This window comes from Canis aureus, chromosome 6 (genome assembly GCF_053574225.1).
Source record: "Canis aureus isolate CA01 chromosome 6, VMU_Caureus_v.1.0, whole genome shotgun sequence".
NCBI lineage: Eukaryota > Metazoa > Chordata > Mammalia > Carnivora > Canidae > Canis > Canis aureus.
The window spans coordinates 70,536,765-70,554,968 of record NC_135616.1 but is presented as its reverse complement, the minus strand read 5'-3'; the positions used below and the strand labels follow the sequence as shown (position 1 = coordinate 70,554,968).

Sequence of the window (18,204 nt, the reverse complement as noted above, 5' to 3'; positions counted from 1 at the left end):
GTGAAGTTAAGAAAACAATCCAATAAAATTAAAAAAAACAACAACAATCCCATTTATGACTATATCAAAAAGAATAAACTACCTCAGGAGAAAATTTAACCAAGGAAGGGAAAGACTTGGTCCTCTGAAAACTACACAACACTGTTGAAAGAAATTGAATACCAAAAAATGAAAAGATACCACACTTACAGGTTGTCAGAATTAATATTGTTAAGAAGTCCATATTATCCAAAGCAATCTACAGATCCAATGCAATCCTTTTCAAAATACCAATAGTATTTTTCAAAGAACTAGAATAATTCTAAAGTCTGTATAGAACCAAAAAAGACCATCAATAGGGCAGCCTGGGTGGCACAGCGGTTTAGCGCCGCCTTCGGCCCAGGGTGTGATCCTAGAGACCCGGGATCAAGTCCCATGTCGGGCTCCCTGCATGGAGCCTGCTTCTCCCTCTGCCTGTGTCTGCCTCCCTCCCTCTCTCTCTCCCTCTCTCTCTATCTCATGAATAAATAAATAAAATCTTAAAAAAAAAAAAAAAAGACCATCAATAGCCAAAGCAATCTTGAGAAACCACAAAGCTGGAGGTATCACAATCCCAGATTTCAAACTATACTAGAAAACTATATAGTAATCAAAATGGTATCTGGCACAATACAGACTCCTAGGTCAACAGAACAGAACTGGTAGCCCCAAATAAACCCATGTTTACATATGGTCAATTAATCTACAACAAAAGTGGCAAGAATATACAATAGATAAAAGACAGTCTCATCAATAAGTGGTGTTGAGAACACTAGACAGCTACAAGCAAAAAAAATAAAACCGGACCATTTTTGTACACCATACAACTTACATCATACACAAAAGTGCACTCAAAATGGAATAGAGACCTAAATATATGGCTGGAAACTAGAAACTCGTAAAGGAAAACATAGTCAGTAATCTCTTGGATACTGGCCTTAGCAACACTTGTCTGGATCTGTCTCCTCATGTAACAGAAGCAAAAGCAAAAACAAACTATTGTGACTACATCAAACTAAAAAGCTTTTGTACAGCAAAGGAAACTAACAAAATGAAAAGTCAACCTACTAAATAATGATAACATTATTTGCAAAAGATATATCCAACAAAGGGCTAATATCCAAAATGTATAAAAAACTAATTCAATTCATGTAACACCCCCAAAAAATCAGATTTAAAAAATGGCAGAGAATCTGAATAGACAATTTTCCAAAGACATCCAGATGGCCAAAAGACACATGAAAAGATGCTCAACATGCCTAATCGTCAGGGAAATGCAAATCAAAACCACAATGAGATATCCCCTCACATCAGTCAAAATGAGTGGTACCAAAAACACAAGAAATAAGTGTTGGCAAGGATGTGGAGAAAAAGGAACCTTCATGCACTGTTGGTGGGAAAGTAAGTTGGTGCAGCCACTATGGAAAACAGTATGGAGGTTCCTCAAAAAATTAAAATTAGAAGTACCATTCCACTACTGGATATTCACCCCAAGAAAACTAAAACACTAATTCAAAAAGATATATGCACTCCTCTGTCTATTGCAGCACTGTAGCCAAGATATAAAAACAACCCAAGTGTCTGGCAATAGATGAATGGATAAAGATGTGGAATATTACTCAGCCATTAAAAAGAATGAAATCTTGCCATTCACAACATGGACGGACGGATGGACCCAGAGGGTATTATGCTAAGTGAAATTAAGTGAAAAACAAAACAAAACAGAAACAGACTCATAAATACAAAGAAGTTGGAGGTTGCCAGAGGGGAGAAAGGTGGGGGTGACAAGCAACATCGGTGAAAGGAACTAAGAGATTCAAACTTCAAGGCTTTCCAGCAATGACAACCTCCCAGAACATGCCTCTTGCAAATGACTTCCTCTATCCCTCCCTGGAAGAACAGAGAGGAGGCACAAGAAGCAGAGCCTGGTGCAGAGCTCTAATTCCTACCTCACAGATATAAAATCACCACCATCTGTAGCCATGCACAAATAGCAGTTTTATGTATTGGCTGTCCTTTGCCAACCTATAGGGAAGAAAAGCAAAGCTTCCAGGATGCTCCTTCAGACAGAAGCATCACTAAAAGCAACTTGAATCAAAATGAGTGGAAAACCATCCCAATAAACACATTTTAGGTTAAAAAAAAAAAGGGCCCCAAATTTCCAGTTATAAAGTAAGTAAATTCTGAAGATGAGAAGTACAGCATAGAGAATATAGTCATTAATTTTGTAGTAACTTTGTATGGTGATGAATGGCAATTTATTGTGGTGAGTATTGTTGAACACTATGTTGTACACCTGGAACTAATATATTAGTGTACAAGGTCAACCATACTTCAACTTAAAAAATGTAAATGGACCAAACATTCCAATTAAAAGGCAGAGACTGTCAACCTGGATTAAAAACAAGACCTAACGATATGCTCCCTATATTAAAAAAAAAAAAAAAAAAAAAGGACTTTAGATCCAAAGATAGAAGAGTATTTGCTCATAATTATTTCATTTTCTTTTATTTGAAAGCACAAAAGCAGGATCAGCACAGACTTATCAAAGGGTTTTAGATCAGAGAAAAGTAAGTCATTCATTTCATACTTCTACAAACATGCACTAACACCAACTCTGTGTGCAAGACTTTGTGCTAGGTGCTTCAGGGATGTACCAAGAGAGGAGAACTGATGGTCTGTGCTAAAAGTGCCACAGAACTCAGAAGGACAGGAGGATGTAAACTGTGAGATTTCTCTGCTTGGGCTGAAGTATGGATGTAGGGGAGAAGGGCAGAGATCAGCCAAGGCTCTGTGGAGGTCACATAGCCCTGTGCCCAAAGCACCAGGAGGTTCTGACAAAGTAATAATTTGGTGTTCATTATTCAATTTATTTTCTGAACTGGAGTCCAGATATCCAGTTGAGTGGTTAAAAGCATGAACTTTAGCATGAACTTTAGTCAGGGATCTGGACTCCAGCTCTGCTGCAGACCACTCTGAGACCCAGGACAAATTACTTAGTGCTCCTAAGCCTCACTTTCTTCATGTGAAAAGGAAATAATTATTTCAGTGTTATAGGATGTCTAAAAGAAATGAGAGAATGTTGCAAAATGCACTATATATAGTGTTTGCTTAATGCATTAATGTTCTTAGAGAAATGGAATGTACCCTCTACCCCTCAAAAAACAAAGCCTTCAATGATGAAGATAGCAAAAATGAAGAGCACGGCACTACATACAGTCTCTTAATAATGATAAATTAGAAAAAAATAGGCCAAAGATAAAATGAAGGTGAGGCAGAAAACAGTATCTTTCACATAGGAGGCATGTAATGTTTCCAGGCCCTTTTGATGACTGAATGACCCAAATAACAGAGGGACTAAAGTCTTGCAGTGCTAACAGCTACCTTCCATTTGTAGAACAGCAGTGCGCTGCAGGTATGTAAAACCATAAAGCAACTGGTGTGCCTTGCGATTCATGGCGGAATGCTTTAGAGTTTTTATATTACACAGAAGTGCAAATTCCCAGAAGTGTCTATGAGGTTCCTTCGGGCAGTAAAGAGCAGGTGAGTGCAGGAAACAGCCACTGACAGCCACAAAGAGAAGTGAGGAACCAGGAAGCCCTAAGGAAGCCCCTTGGGCAGCTGAGCACGAGCCACCATGGATGGGGACAGCTCTAGTTCTCCAAGAGGAATGAAAGCAAGTCTCTTTTTGAACTTTCGTCTCTGATTCTACTTTTACCACTTCTTACTGTTATTAGCAACAATGTCCATTTCTGCTCCCTGGTGGCTTCGCTACCTGCCTGCTCTCCATGTTTCTCTAGGACTTTGCTCCACTGCACCAGTGAATTCCCTCTCCCAGAGAGTATCCTGTATAGGGTGTCCTGTCACACACATCACAGGACACTGCTGTCCTTCAGACCTAGTCTCTTGCTGCTTCCCCTTAGCTCAGACGCTGATTCCTGATCAGTCATGTGTAGCCGGGCTGCAGGGTCACAGGACTCAAGGTATAGTGGCCTGTGTACACACGGACCTACTCATAGCTGTTGTGCCTGGCAGGCACTCCCAGTTCCCATGGCCCATGTGGGATCGCAGGTTCACTTCAAGACTTTTTATATTTTTAAGTAATCTCCACACCCAACACAGGGCTTGAACTCAGAACCCCAAGACCAAGAGTCCCTACTGACTAGGTCAGCCAGGTGCCTCCCACAGGTTCACTTCAAAACATGGCAGGTCAAAGAACGTTCCCTGTCACGAGCTGCTCATAACCGCGGGGTCAACAGGGATCAGTTTTCGACATCCAAGCGAGGTTTGAGAAAATCATAAGACCAAACTGAAAGAACTCTGAAGTGACTGGTTTGGTGTATAACATCTGAATAGAATTTTTTTAAGAGTTGGCAGGGACCTAAAAGGCCATCTGGTCCAAACCCACTCTGTGCAGTGATCCAGGCCCCAGAGTCTGTAACTAGCACAGAATAAAAGCCCTGAGGTCCCAACTTCTAGTCCATGTTCTTTCCCTACACGGCAGTGAACATTAGTACTTAGTTCCAGTCACTAGCAATGACAAAAGGAGATCTCATTGAAAGAATATAACTTCATGCCAAGTAGAAGCTCAGGGCATTTTCAAGTAAACTGTATCCTTCATCCTGGCTAACCCATGCAATGAAGAGGAACAATAATGGGCATCTGTGGGCTGGTATTCACTCTATCATAAGCCACATAAACATGATTTGCAATGTTCCGCCTTCATGATGCCTTTGGTTAGGGAAAGAGATGAATCTCCCCCTACATCTTCTTGAAAATTCTAAAAAAACTAACTGAAGGCACAAAAAGGTCACATGACAATTTGCATCCCTTGGATTTGCTTGGCAGAGTTACTTAGACAAATTACTCTCATGGGAACACTGTCCAAGTGCCTCCTCTGCGTCTCTCAAAGAAGCCAAGGTGAACTTCTCTACCACCTTTTCCTGTAAATTAAATAAATTAATGTAAATTAAATAAAAACTGTAAAACTCTTTATCATCCACACATGCTGTGGCACTCCAATTCTGAAACAAGACACCGGGATGCCTGGATGGCTCAGCAGTTTAAGTGCCCGCCTTCGGCCCAGTGTGTGATCCTGGAGACCTGGGATCGAGTCCCACATCGGGCTCCCTGCATGGAGCCTGCTTCTCCCTCTACCTGTGTCTCTGCCATTCTGTGTCTCTCATGAATAAATAAAATCTTTAAAAATAAATAAATAAAAGGGGAACATAATAGGTTGAATGTTTAAAAAAAAATGAAACAAGACACCATTATATCTTACCATTTAAATTTTTTTTTTAATTTTTATTTATTTTTTTTAATTTATGATAGTCACACACACAGAGAGAGAGAGAGGGAGAGAGAGAGAGGCAGAGACACAGGCAGAGGGAGAAGCAGGCTCCATGCACCGGGAGCCCGATGTGGGATTCGATCCTGGGTCTCCAGGATCGCGCCCTGGGCCAAAGGCAGGCGCCAAACCTCTGTGCCACCCAGGGATCCCCATTATATCTTACCATTTAAAAAAAAAAAAAAAAGATGCTGGACATTTGAAAAAAATGTCCTATGCACTCTGTAGTCAGAAAAACCAAACACTGGCTTTCTGTGGCAAGCTGGAGGAATGTGTTGTAAAAGTATACATCCTTTAAAAAAAAAAAATTATTTATTTATTCATGAGAGACAGAGAGAGAGAGGCAGAGACAGGCAGAGGGACGTGGGACTCGATCCTGGGACTCCAGGATCACGCCCTGAGCCCAAGGCAGACGCTCAACCACTGAGCCACCCAGGTGTCCCAAAAAGTATACACCCTTTATATGAATGCAAACCCATGACAGTAGGAAGTAAAAAATATAGGCGCCTGGGTGGCTAAGTCAGTTAAGTGGCTGCCTTTGGCTTGGGTTATGATCTTGGGGTGCTGGGATCAGGCCCCATGCTGCTCAGCGGGGGAGTCTGCCTCTCCCTCTGACCCTCCTACTTGTACCCTCTTTCTCACCCTCTCAAATAAATAAAATCTAAAAAAAAAAAAAAAAAAAAAAAAAAAAAGTCAAAAATAATGCACAAGATTTTCTTGCAATAGGTAATCTAGGAGTTTTACAAAACCCATGACCGCACTCCTTCAAAAACCCAGACTTGCCTCAGAACGTAAGTCAGCCATCAAGGGGGTGTGTGATGAGTGATCCAACTGCTGAAAACCCAGTGGGACCCTTACTCACAGGAAGGGGGAACTAATGGTCTACTGTAACTCTGCAAAACTCTACCTTGCAAACAGCACGGGGCCAAGATGCATCCTGAATGCAAAGAAGGAATGAACGGTTTCTCCTTTTTTTTTTTTTTTTCCTTTTAATGATGTGGTCAGTTTGTTGTTATTGTGGGGTTTTTGAGATATGGTTTACATACCATAAAATTTACCCCTTTTAAATGACTATATTTAGTTTTTAGTATATTCATAAGGTGTGCAACCATCACCACTATGTAATTAGCAGAATGTTTTCATTACCCACAAAGAAACTCCATACCCACCAGGAGTCACTCCTCCTTCCTCCTAGTCCTTGGCAATCAATAACTGGCTTCCTGTTCTATGGATTTGCCTATTCTGGACAGTTCGTGTAAATGGAATCACTCAACATGTGACCTTTGGTGTCTGACTTCTCTCACCTAATATAACATTTTCAAAACTGATCCATGATGTAGCACACACATTGGTTCTTCATTTCTCTTTATTGCCAAATAATATTCCATTGTGTGACTATACCATTTTATTAATCCATTCATCACTTGATGAACCTCTGGGTTGCTTCCACTTTTTGGCTGTTATGAATAGTGCTGCCATGAACATTCATGTACAAGTTTTTGTGTGGATGTTTTCATTTCCCTTGGGTATATATACCTTGAAGTGGAATTGCTGGGTCACATGGTAACTCCATATTTGAACTTTTAGGAATTGCCAGACTATTTTCCACAGTAGCATATGCTGTGGCACTCCAATTCTGAAACAAGACACCATTACATCTCACCACTGAAATTTTTTTAACCAATTTACATATCTACCAACAATCTATGAGGGGTCCTAATTTCTCTACATCCTCACCAAACCTAGTCCATCTGATTGATTGTAGCCATCCTCAAAGGCTACAGAATGATACGTCTCCCTGCAGTTTAGATATGCGTTTCCCTGATGATGAAAGACGTCAAGCATCTTTTCATGTGTGTATCAGTCATCTGTGTTGGAGAAACATATTCAGATTCTCTGGTCATTTTTCTACTTGGGTTGTCCTTTTATTATTGGATTATAAAAGTTCCCTGATCAGATCTATGATATGAAAATCTCTCTCATCCTGTGGGCTGTCTTTTCATTTTCTTGGTAGTATTCTTTAATGCACAAAAGTTTCTCATTTAAAAAAAAAAAGTTTCTCATTTTGATGAGATCCAATATATTTTTTCTTTTGGTTGCTGATCTTCGTCAATTCTATTAATATACAGTTGTTTCCACGGAGAACGGACTACAATGACTAATTAGCCAAGTGTCTTCCTCATTTTTATTACAAATGTGATATAACAAACTGCTTATTCAGTTAGCATGTCTGCTCTCACTTCTCCCTTGGAAGAGAATAGGTGGTTGTGATTTGTTTAATGGAGAGGAAACAAATTGAGGCTTTCATATTATGGATTGGAAATATTCATCTCAGAGAGTAAAATTGGGAATATAATCCTGAACGTCCAGGTGCTTCACTTGAACTTCTGCTGCCCGATGTCAACAGGCCCAACATCCTAGTACCCTCCTGTCCTGCAGCTACCACCTCCAGGCCCCCCACTGGGGCTCCGGCTCCACCCTCTCTTCTGGCCCCCCACTGTGACCATTCCCCAAGGCTATCTCCACAGCCAGCTCCCTCTATATGCTGTCCCTGGCTGTCTTCAAGGCTCCTACTTTCACTAGGCCAGTCCTCACCTCCCTCTGCCTCTGGGCCCTACCAGCCCAGACACCTGCAGCACAGAAGCACCTTCTCTTCGAGCCACTGACCCCTCTGGGCTGTATGATGTATATCTATGTTCTCCCACTCACCAGGCTTCAAACCTCAGAATCTTCTTTGATTCTTCCTTCTCCCGCTCCCCCACATCGATGCCACCTACCAGAGCAGCCTCTGACCCAGCACGGTTCTCTCTCCACCCTAATCTCTCCAGCCCTAGGGCACTGCCACACTGTTCCTCCTTGAATTCTCGTTTCACTCCTGCTCCTCTGCTCCAATCCCATGAAATACTCCCTGCCACCTAAAGCCCTCCGTAATGTGACCCAATCTGTCCTTCCCACCTCATCTGCTTCTACTTTTCTCATCACCAACCCTCCACTCCAGCCACACCATGCTACCCACTGTTTCCGACATGCCCTGTTTCTATCCTACAGGACGTCCACATGGTCATGTATGCCATCCCTCCTCCCCGGCCAGCCCCTTCTTTTCCACCTACCAATCCATCCTCCTCAGTTCAATCCCGCTTCCTTCATTAACCTGCCCCTCTCCGTTCATTCCTGAATCACCTGTCTCTACCATTTCCTGGACCCTCAACCATTCATTCTAGTTGCTCAGATGAGATACGTTCCTGTTCCAAAGCCCCACATCCCCCTGAGGGTACAAGTAAACACTGAGCACCCATAGGTACTCTGCTAGGCATCAGAGCTACAATAAAGGGAGGAAAAGAAAAAAAAAAAAAAAAAAAAGGGAGGAAAAGACAAAAATTCTGGGATTGTCTCACAGAACTCAGGGGCAGGCCCAAGGGGTTGGTAACGACTAATTAAAGAATTAAATTCAAGGGGTGCCTGGGTAGCTCAGGTAGTTAAGCGTCTGACTCTTGATTTCAGCTAAGTTCATGATCTCAGGGTTGTGAGATCAAGCCCTGCATCAGGCTGTGCACTCAGCAGGGAGTCTGCTTGGGATCCTCCCTCTCCCTCTGCCTCTGCCCCTCCCCCAGCTCGGGTATGCTCTCTCTCTCTCAAATAAATAAATCTTTAAAAAAAGTTATATTCAGGGATCCCTGGGTGGCGCAGCGGTTTGGCGCCTGCCTTTGGCCCAGGGCGCGATCCTGGAGACCCGGGATCGAATCCCACGTCGGGCTCCCGGTGCATGGAGCCTGCTTCTCCCTCTGCCTGTGTCTCTGCGCCCCTCTCTCTCTCTCTCTCTGTGGCTATCATAAAAAAATAAAAATTTAAAAAATTAAAAAAAAAAAAAAGTTATATTCAATAAATGTGCTCTTTCAACTGTGCTAAATTCTACAAAGGAAAAATACTAAGCATCAGGAAGGCACAGGGCAGGGAGAAAAGGCCCTCATTAGGTTGTTCAGGACAGGCTCTGCAGGAGGAGGGTAAGTTCTTCTTTAGGTAACCTGCCTTCTCTCGCTACATGTCCTGAGTTCCTGGAGGTAGGCCCTGCTTCATTGGCCCTCTTAGTGGTCTTAGCACATGGCATAACAGGTGAAGGAATCCGTGAGTGACTCTGGTACAGGAAGGGGAGGATTCTGGAGCAGGAAAGCATATCATCCGGGAAACAGCCCTGGGTTCAAATCCCAGCCCTGCCACTCATAAGCTCTGAGCATATTATTTGACCTCTCCATGCCTCAAAACTAACCATCTCCCTCATAGAGTGGCCGTGAAGACTCTGTGTAAGTATATATGCAAAACCCTATGCAGGCCTAGTACATGAAAGCACCCAATAAACAAATGGTGGCTACTGACATCCTTATCATTATTTGTATTATTGTTAGAGGACTCAAAGGCAGGAAATGAGCTCTGAGAGTCATAGATTAGGTTATCAAATTTGGGCCAACTCACTACTGAGACTTCTTCTGAGTCTGGATTTTCTATGGTCTACAAAGGCAATGTGCCCAGGAGGGTTTCCCTGAAAGCACGCAAGGCTCTTGCCAATCCATGATCTCCCCAAAACTTGCTCTGCTTGAGGTCTGGTTTCCTGTTCTGACTGACTTCACACTTTAAGTAAGGCCCCAGGAATCTGAGGAAAAAGAGAAGCAAAGGTCATCATGGCCACTTCCTAGTTTGCCTGGCACTTATCTATAAAAGGAAACACAAAAGAACGCTTCACCCTTCCAAGTCTGGCCGCTCTCTTCTGCTGGCTGTCTCCATCCATCCTCCCCCGATTGGGGGCAAGAGGGTAGTGCAGGGTACAGCAGGTGAAATAACGGCCTGCCAAAGACGTCCAAGTCCTGATTCTTAGAACCATACATATGTCAAGTTACATGGCAAAGAGAAATTAAGGCAGCAGGTGGGATTAAAGCTGCCACGCACCTGACTGTAACACAAGGACATGTTCCTGGGTTATCTAGGTGAGCCCAATGCAATCACAGGGTTCTTCAAACGTGGAAGAGGAAGCAGAAGTCAGTGTCAGAATGATATAGGAAAGACTCAACCGGCTACCGGTGGCTTTGAAGATGGAAAAAGGGCCATGAGCCAAGAAATGTGAGCAGCCCCTAGAAGCTTGAAAAGGCACTGAAATGGATTTTCCCCTAGAGCTTCCAGAAAGGAATTCAGTCCTGCTGAAACCTTAATTTTAGCCCACTGAGACCCATTTTGGACTTCTGCCCTCCAGCGCTGTAAGATAATAAATCTCTGTTGTTTTAAGCCACTAAGTTTGTGGTAATTTGTTATAGAAACAACAGAAACTAATACACAGAGCTAATGCAAATAAATACAAATGTACTGTTCTCTCCCTGGGGCTTTAGGGCTTCAGAGGCAATGCCTAGAGTCAGAGTGGGGGCAGCCAGTAAATGCTACTACCTTTTACGCAACAAGCTTTAATAAAAGGATGCTTAAAATAGTTCTTAAGAGGCACTGGTGCAGTAGAAAGAGTTTGAGGGCAGGCGGAGCTTGATCCGGTTTATCAGCTATGTGAGTTTTCCATACTTTCCTTAACTCCCCTGGGCCTCAGGTCCTCATCCATCAAAATCAGGATGACCACCCCACAGGAGGTGAAAGTTACAAAAATTAAATGGGGCCCTGGGGATGACAGAGCTTGGCCCCAAGGAAGCAGTCAGTAAACAGCTACTCTTCCAGCCTCCTTCCTTCTACAAAGTCTCAAGGATTAGGCACACTCACAGAATGTCCTAGTTCATTCCTCTCCCTTATAGATGCAAAGATAGAGGAGCAGAAGCCCATCTCCTTCAACCTACCCAAGAAGTTGGGAGTCAGGCTGAGGCTCCATACACTCATTTATTCAACAGATCTTTATCGTAAGGCCAGGGCTACGGTGGCAAGCAAAACGGATTGGTCTCTACCTTCACGGAGCTTACATGCCAGCAGAACCGACGTTCATCAAGTGCCAGGCAAACAAATACATAGTCCCATCACGGATAGATAGCTACAAGGGAGAGGTGCGCAGGCCATGAGGGACAAGATCAGAGAGTGGATGCGATCTAACCAGGACGATCTAACCAGGACGTCAGAGATGCTTTGTGGAAAACAGCAGAGGAGCTAAGAGCTGAAGGACGATTAGCGTTAACTAGATGACACAGGGATAAAACAAAAAGGCCCGATGGTGAGGGTAAAGCCTAAATAAAAGAAGGCTAGCATGGCTGGGGGGTAGAGAGAAAAGGGGAAGAAGGGAAGGAAGGGGAAGAAAAGAGTTCTCTGGTTTGACTGGCTGGGTGACGGGTTCCATTCCCCAAAACAGGAAACACTGGAAGAGGGCCATGCTGGAGGTGAGTTGGGGAGGGGTGGATCCTGAGGTCAGTTGCAGATGTACGGGGTACCTCTGGGACGTCTCAGCAGAGCTAGCGCCTGGGCATTTGGGTATATAAGATATGTAAGTTTGGAGTTTACATGGAACCTCTGGGCTGGGAGTGTAAACCTGGTGTCACATGTGAGCAAACAGTGATGGAAGCAGAGAAGGGGCCTGGGTAGGATGGCCTACTAGAGAGACAAGGAGGCCTCTGACAAACATTTAACACCCAAAAGCTGGAAGGTGACTGCAAAGGCAGCTGCAAGGAGCAGGTCTGGGAAGCAGAGTGTCACATCACATATGAGAGCAGATTGTATCCAGGAAGAAGAAGTGGTCAACATTATCCAACATTACCATAAGATTCCGTAAGACGCCACCTGACTGATGGGACCCTGCTTGCCCAGCTGGGTGACAATACTGGGGAGACCTGATGTCCAGGAGGTGAGGCCTATTAGATATTCTCCTGGAGGGCCCTGGGAAGTGACTCAGATATTAAGAAGTTCAGGGATCCCTGGGTGGTGCAGAGGTTTAGTGCCTGCCTTTGGCTCAGGGCGCGATCCTGGAGACCCGGGATCGAATCCCACATCAGGCTCCCGGTGCATGGAGCCTGCTTCTCCCTCTGCCTGTGTCTCTGCCTCTCTCTCTCTCTTTGTGACTATCATAAAAAAAAAAAAAAAAAAAAAAAAAAAAAGAAGTTCAACTGTTACCTGCTTCCTAAGGAAAAACAAACATCAGAGCAGAGACCTGTTGAATCCAATGGCCTGGCCTCAGGAACTGGCTCAAACCAGAGTACAGAAAAGAGCAGATACTGGCCTGAACACATCCCCTGTCCCAAGGCTGGTTAAATATGTATAGCTTTAAAACTAGGGCAGTACTTGAGACCTGACACCGGGGCGCAGGGCAGGGGGCTCCTCCTCTTCCGCAGGTACCCAGCTGGCAAGGCGCCTGGACTGGAGCCTCCCACTGAAGCAACAGCAGAGCCCTGCTTTCCAGCCCTTCTGCCCCCAGCACTGAATCCACTTACCTGGTAAGACTCCTGGACCTTGGACTCTGTCCGTCTCCTTTTCCTGCTCGTCTGCTCGCTCTGAGTTCTCAACCACCTGATCCAACTCCTCACTCAGCTAAAGGGGGAAACAAAGAGGGCAAACCGGTCAGCTATAGCAGCCTTGCTGGTCGGGACTGGAATGAGAAAGCAGAAACTGCCTTTCAATTGTCACACACACACACCACGATGTAGGGTGTGTTATACCAATTCTACAGATGAGGACACTGAAGCTCAGAAAGTCACGTAACTTCCTGTATACTGGTTTCCCAGGGCTGCTGTAACAAAGCACCATGGGCTGCAAGGCTCAAAATAACAGAAGTTTATTCCCTCACGGTCCCGGAAACTAGAAATCTAAAATCAAGGTGTTGGCTGGGTTGGTTCCTTCCGAGGGCTGTGAGGAAGAATCTTTTCCATGGCACTCTCCTAGCTTCTGGTAATGGTGGGCAAGCCTCAGTGTTCCTTGGCCTGTAGATGCATCTCATCTCCAACCTCTGCCTCCATCTTCACACGGAGTCTCTGTGTCTCTGGTCTCCACACGGTCATCTTCTTACAAGGACACCATATTAGATTAGGGCCCACTCTATTCCAGAATGACCTCATATTAACTAATTACATCTGCAATGACCCTATTTCCAAAGAAGGCCATTTTTTGAGGTACTAGGGGTTAGCACTCCCCACATATCTTCTTGGAGGAACATAATTTAACCACAACACTTTCCATGGCTATAGAGCCAGAAGTCAAATCCAAGTTGGTCTAGTTCCAAAGCCTATGATCTTAATGGCTTTCCAGAGGAGGAGGAAACACAGCTAAGAGTCTGCTGAGAGAGAGGAGGAAACTGCAGTTGGTAGCAGGGCTCTGCAGGACTCTGGCTCATGTCCACCGACTCAGGCTGCAAATGACAGAGCAAAATGGGGAAGGCAGTCCATTCCAGAGATAGAGCTGATTAACAGCCTGGTGGTAGGCAACTTCAACCTCCCCTCATCAGTGTTTTCACCTGCCAAATGGGGGAAACACCATTGAGAAGGGGGGGGAGGGGAGTGTCTGTGGGTGGCCCAGCAGTCGGGCACCTGCCTTGGGCCCAGGGCGTGATCCTGGAGTCCCGGGATCGAGTCCCACATCAGGCTCCCTGCATAGAGCCTGCTTCTCCCTCTGCCTGTGTCTCTGTCTCTCTGTGTGTGTGTGTGTGTGTGTGTGTGTGTGTGTGTCTCTCATGAATAAATAAATAAATAAAACATTTAAAAAAAAGAGGATAGAGGGCAAAAAGGATACAATGATAACCAACAATTCTTGCAGCATTGAGGAGGAAGGCAAAGGAGGTCAAGACAAGAAAATAGGGGACCTATCAATGATTGGGAGAGGGGGAAAGGGGATCACTTTCCTAAGCATTTTCTTAGGTTCACAGTGTCAACACTTAACATATCAAAAATTTTTCATTAAAATTAATCTCTGAGAGACTTGGATTAAAATAAAACTCTTATGTATCTACTATATTTCCATCTCTCCCTCTTTTATTTTTTTTAATTTTAGCTTTAAGTAATCTCAATACCGAAAATTGAGCTGGAACTTCTACAACTCTGATATTGGGAGTCACATGATCTACCAACTGAGTCAGCCAGGTGTCTCCATCTTCCTTTCTATGCCTCCACTGCTGCCCCTTAGAATCAAGTAAAACCTCCAATTTAAAGACTTCTAAGTTCACAAGAAAACCAACAAGTGGGAGAGGGCTGGGAGGCTGGGGAAGACGCCATGAGATACAGGCAGTGGGAGCACACCGCAAGAGGTTTCAGGAGCTCTCCAGAACAAATAAAGGATGTCAGTTCTGGGAAGGCCCAGAGTTCTTTGATCCAAGCCTCACCCAGTTTGGCCCAACCCAGTTTCCTTCCTGACTACCTGCAGCCATAATGAGCCCACTCCTTGCCTGCCCCATCCCCAAGGCCAAAATCTCCCTTCAGCAAAGAAACGTTAACTCAGAGCTAGGTCCACTCTCAGAAGGATCCAGGCAAGATAGATGCAGGCCACTCTCTGGGAGGCCTCCTTCTTCTGAAGAAGGCAAGAGACAGGGACTTCAAAACAAGCCCCTGAAGAAGGTAAGGGGGAGGGTCCTTCCAGTGTCTTCCATCTTGGAGTGCCCCCAAATAGAAAGTTGACTCCACCTTTGGCTTTGCCCCTGCAAGCAGGATAACTGCTCATATTTTAATAAGCATTTTGGGAGCCCTGCTAGGGAAGGAGATACTGCAGGTTATGTATGGATGGTGAGCAACGTGGTCCTACAAACCAGGACCCCAAAGCTCCCCAGAAGCAGGAGCTACCCACATCCTGTTAACAAGAGCCATGGTTCACTGAGGGGTCACTCCCCGCCAAGCACTGAGCTAAGCACTTTCCATATACCAACTCACTGGTATATGAGATAAGGACTATCACTATCTTCCTTTGCAAATGAAGAAACCCAAGGCTCAGGAAAGTTAAGTGACCTGACAGATGGCCAGAAGCAGAGCCAGAATAGTAACACAGACTTTCTGACTTCAAAACAGTATTTATCCATTATGCTCTACTTCCTGTAAACCTAAAAACTTTCAGAGGAAAGACACACTTTTTCCTCAGAATTCCCTCACTGTCTAGGGTATAGAATCTAGGAGCCCACAGAATCCACAGCACTGGTTAAAATTCATCTGGTTTCTTTTGGATAAAGGAGACAGTAGGAAAAATACAGAAATTTGTCCCAAAGTCAGATTCCAAACCAGGTCCTATACTAAAAGTTAGCAAGTTTTAGGTAAGTCCCAGCTGCCTTCAATCCCAACTAAGCCATCTGCTTTCTCTAATCCACAGAGTATTATTTACAAAGGGAGGAATGTACATCAATATTGGTCAGTATTGATCAAGATGGCAGGAAGTACAAACGAGCAAGATCTGCAAAATGCTAGTCTGATCTGGGGAGTCAGTCTCCGTGGAGCATGTGGCACTTAAGATCCCTCCCCGAGTAATGGTGGAGGGAGGGGGGAGGGCAGGGATTTTAACCAATGGAGTTTGAGAGCGAGTTAAAGAAATGGTGTGAGAAAGGGGAAAAAGGGACAGGAAAGCAGGTGCACGTTGGTAAACAGTGAGTTTCCAGCATGGTTTGAATATAGGTGGGTGAGATGATAATCCAACATATAGCTCTGAGCTGTGCAGCTCTGAAAGCTGCTAAGAAGTCTGGACTGTTGGGGCAGTGGTTTAGCACCTGCCTTCCGCCCAGGGCATGATCCTGGAGACCCGGAATTGAGTCCCACGTCGGGCTCCCTGCATGGAGCCTGCTTCTCCCTCTGCCTGTGTCTCTGCCTCTCTTTCACTCTCTCTCTCTGTCTCTTATAAAAAAAATAAATAAAATAAAATAAAATAAAATAAAATAAAAATAAAAATAAAAAAATAAAAAATAAAATAAAATAAAATAAAATAAAATAAAATAAAATATAAAAAAGAAGTCTGGACTGTTGCAGGTAAATCAAGGCAAGGCCAGCATCAGGGGTCTATTAAAAGGGATGTGGTGGGATCATGGCAGGGCCACAAAACAAACCTGCACAGCATAGAAGACACCAAAGGGAGAGGTGGTAACACACAGCGTCTCTCAGGTGGCCAGAGCAGACATAAGGACACAAACCTGAGGGCCGAAGATGTGGAACTGACCCAACTTGCAAGTGAGGGGACCACCGCGCGGGCCACGGGGGAAGATGATCACCAGAGATGACCAGGGTGTAAGGCCAGACAAGAGGTGGAGAGCAGGTCACTAGTTCCAGAGAGCCAGGAGGTCTGCGGGAAAGCTGGAACCCGTAGCTCAGGACCAACAAGAAAGAGACAAAGAGCTGGAAAAGTGATAGTAAAAGTAGTGGGAGGAGGCGGTTGGGGGCTGGTGAGAAAACCCGAGCACAGCGCGGAGCACCTGGGTGGCGGGGGCGAAGGCACCTTTCCAAAGTCGGGCGGCCCCCAAACAAGCCCTGCTAATTCCCGGCACGTACACCTGCAAGGGGCCACGAGGCCCTGGGCTAGCAGAGGGGCTGATACCCCGGCACGTCCGCTGCAGCCGGGAGCGGGGCGCCGGTGTCTCCACTTGTTGCAAAGCACAGCCGAGGTCAAGGCCGGCGCGCGGCAGCCCGGGCAGCCCGGGCCCGACGCAGCTTTAATCATTCACCTGCCGGTTACGGGTCGCGGCTCCGGGGCCCCGGCTCCATCCCGCGCCCGCGGCATCCGGGGGAGGCTCGGCGTCCCGCCTCCTTCCCGCTGCCGCCCCTCCGCACGCGGGGACCCCCCCCACCGCACGCCTCGGAAAGCGCGCTCGACCCGCCGCGACCCCCCCCGCCCCGCCCCCGGGACCCGGCTCCCGAGCCCCACGACAAACTTTGCTTCGGCGCCCCATTGCCTTGTACCTCCTGGTAGGATGTGGAAAGCTCCTGCCGGATCATGGCACTGACCCGAGCCGAGGCACCCCGACACCGCTGCGGCCCGGGAGAAGCCGCGGGGCGAGCACCGGGACCACAGCCTCCCGAGCTGCCGGCTCCCCGCGGCGAAACCGGTTCGGAGGTGCGGCCCGGAGACCAGGCGGGGCGGCCCTCCGCGCCTGCGCCTGCGCCTCGCTCCCGCTGGAGCCGCGAAGGACGCCGGGAAATGTAGTTCTGGGCGAGAGGCACAGCTTGAGCCGCCTTTAAGCCGAGGGTATTCTAGAAGGCACGTGCTCTCTCTCCATCTCTCACTTCCTCTGTTTGTTGGAGGAGGAGGGACGGAGGAAATGAGTGGAAGTGCAATAAAGAGGTCAAGTCAGATATGTGGGAGAGCCTAATCTATAACTGCAAGAGGCAGCCTGGTGGTTTATAACCACTAATAAATGTCTGCAGGGCACTTTTTATCTTACAAAGCACTTTCACTCATATTATTCCCTCGATCCTGCAAGGAACTGTGTGAGCCGGACATCTTTCTCCCTGTTTTACAGAAGGGGAAACTGAGGAACCTCGTTTCAGAAAGGATTTGGGAAGGGCAGCAAAGAAGTTTTGGTGGTGGTTGTTTTTGTTTTTGAAATTTATTTTTTTTATTTATTTATGACAGTCACACAGAGAGAGAGAGAGAGAGAGAGAGAGGCAGAGACACAGGCAGAGGGAGAAGCAGGCTCCATGCGCCGGGAGCCCGACGTAGGATTCGATCCTGGGTCTCCAGGATCGCGCCCCGGGCCAAAGGCAGGCGCCAAACCGCTGCGCCACCCAGGGATCCCCTGTTTTTGTTTTTCTTTTGAAGTGAAGGTTATTTAATCCAGGAATGGACTCTACAGGATCCAAGTGCTTTCCATTATTCCTAGGGCAGACACTTGGAGTCAGGATCCCTCTGTTCTTGGCCAGGCCCCCAGCCTCTCTCCCGCAGGTCTTGTAGTACCCTCCTCTCTTTGCCTAAACCGTGCCTTGCTCACA

The 18,204-nt window shown here is 45.9% G+C and overlaps 1 protein-coding gene across 4 annotated transcripts in view; it reads right to left on the bottom strand.

Annotated features, from left to right (window-relative positions):
* Positions 1-17,368, bottom strand: part of PACC1 (proton activated chloride channel 1) — a 38,803-nt gene extending 21,435 nt beyond the window's left edge. Inside the window, exons 1-2 of one of the 4 annotated variants that reach the window (XM_077902188.1) lie at positions 17,176-17,368; positions 12,757-12,853 (exon numbers count right to left, since the gene is read on the bottom strand). In XM_077902188.1, the coding sequence (XP_077758314.1) occupies positions 12,757-12,853; positions 17,176-17,211 (133 nt within the window). In that variant the 5' untranslated portion in view covers positions 17,212-17,368. Of the gene's footprint in view, positions 1-12,756; positions 12,854-16,412; positions 16,432-17,175 lie in introns of those variants that run through there. The other 3 variants (XM_077902186.1, XM_077902185.1, XM_077902187.1) reach the window with 3 other exon arrangements.
* Positions 17,369-18,204: the final 836 nt, after the last annotated feature.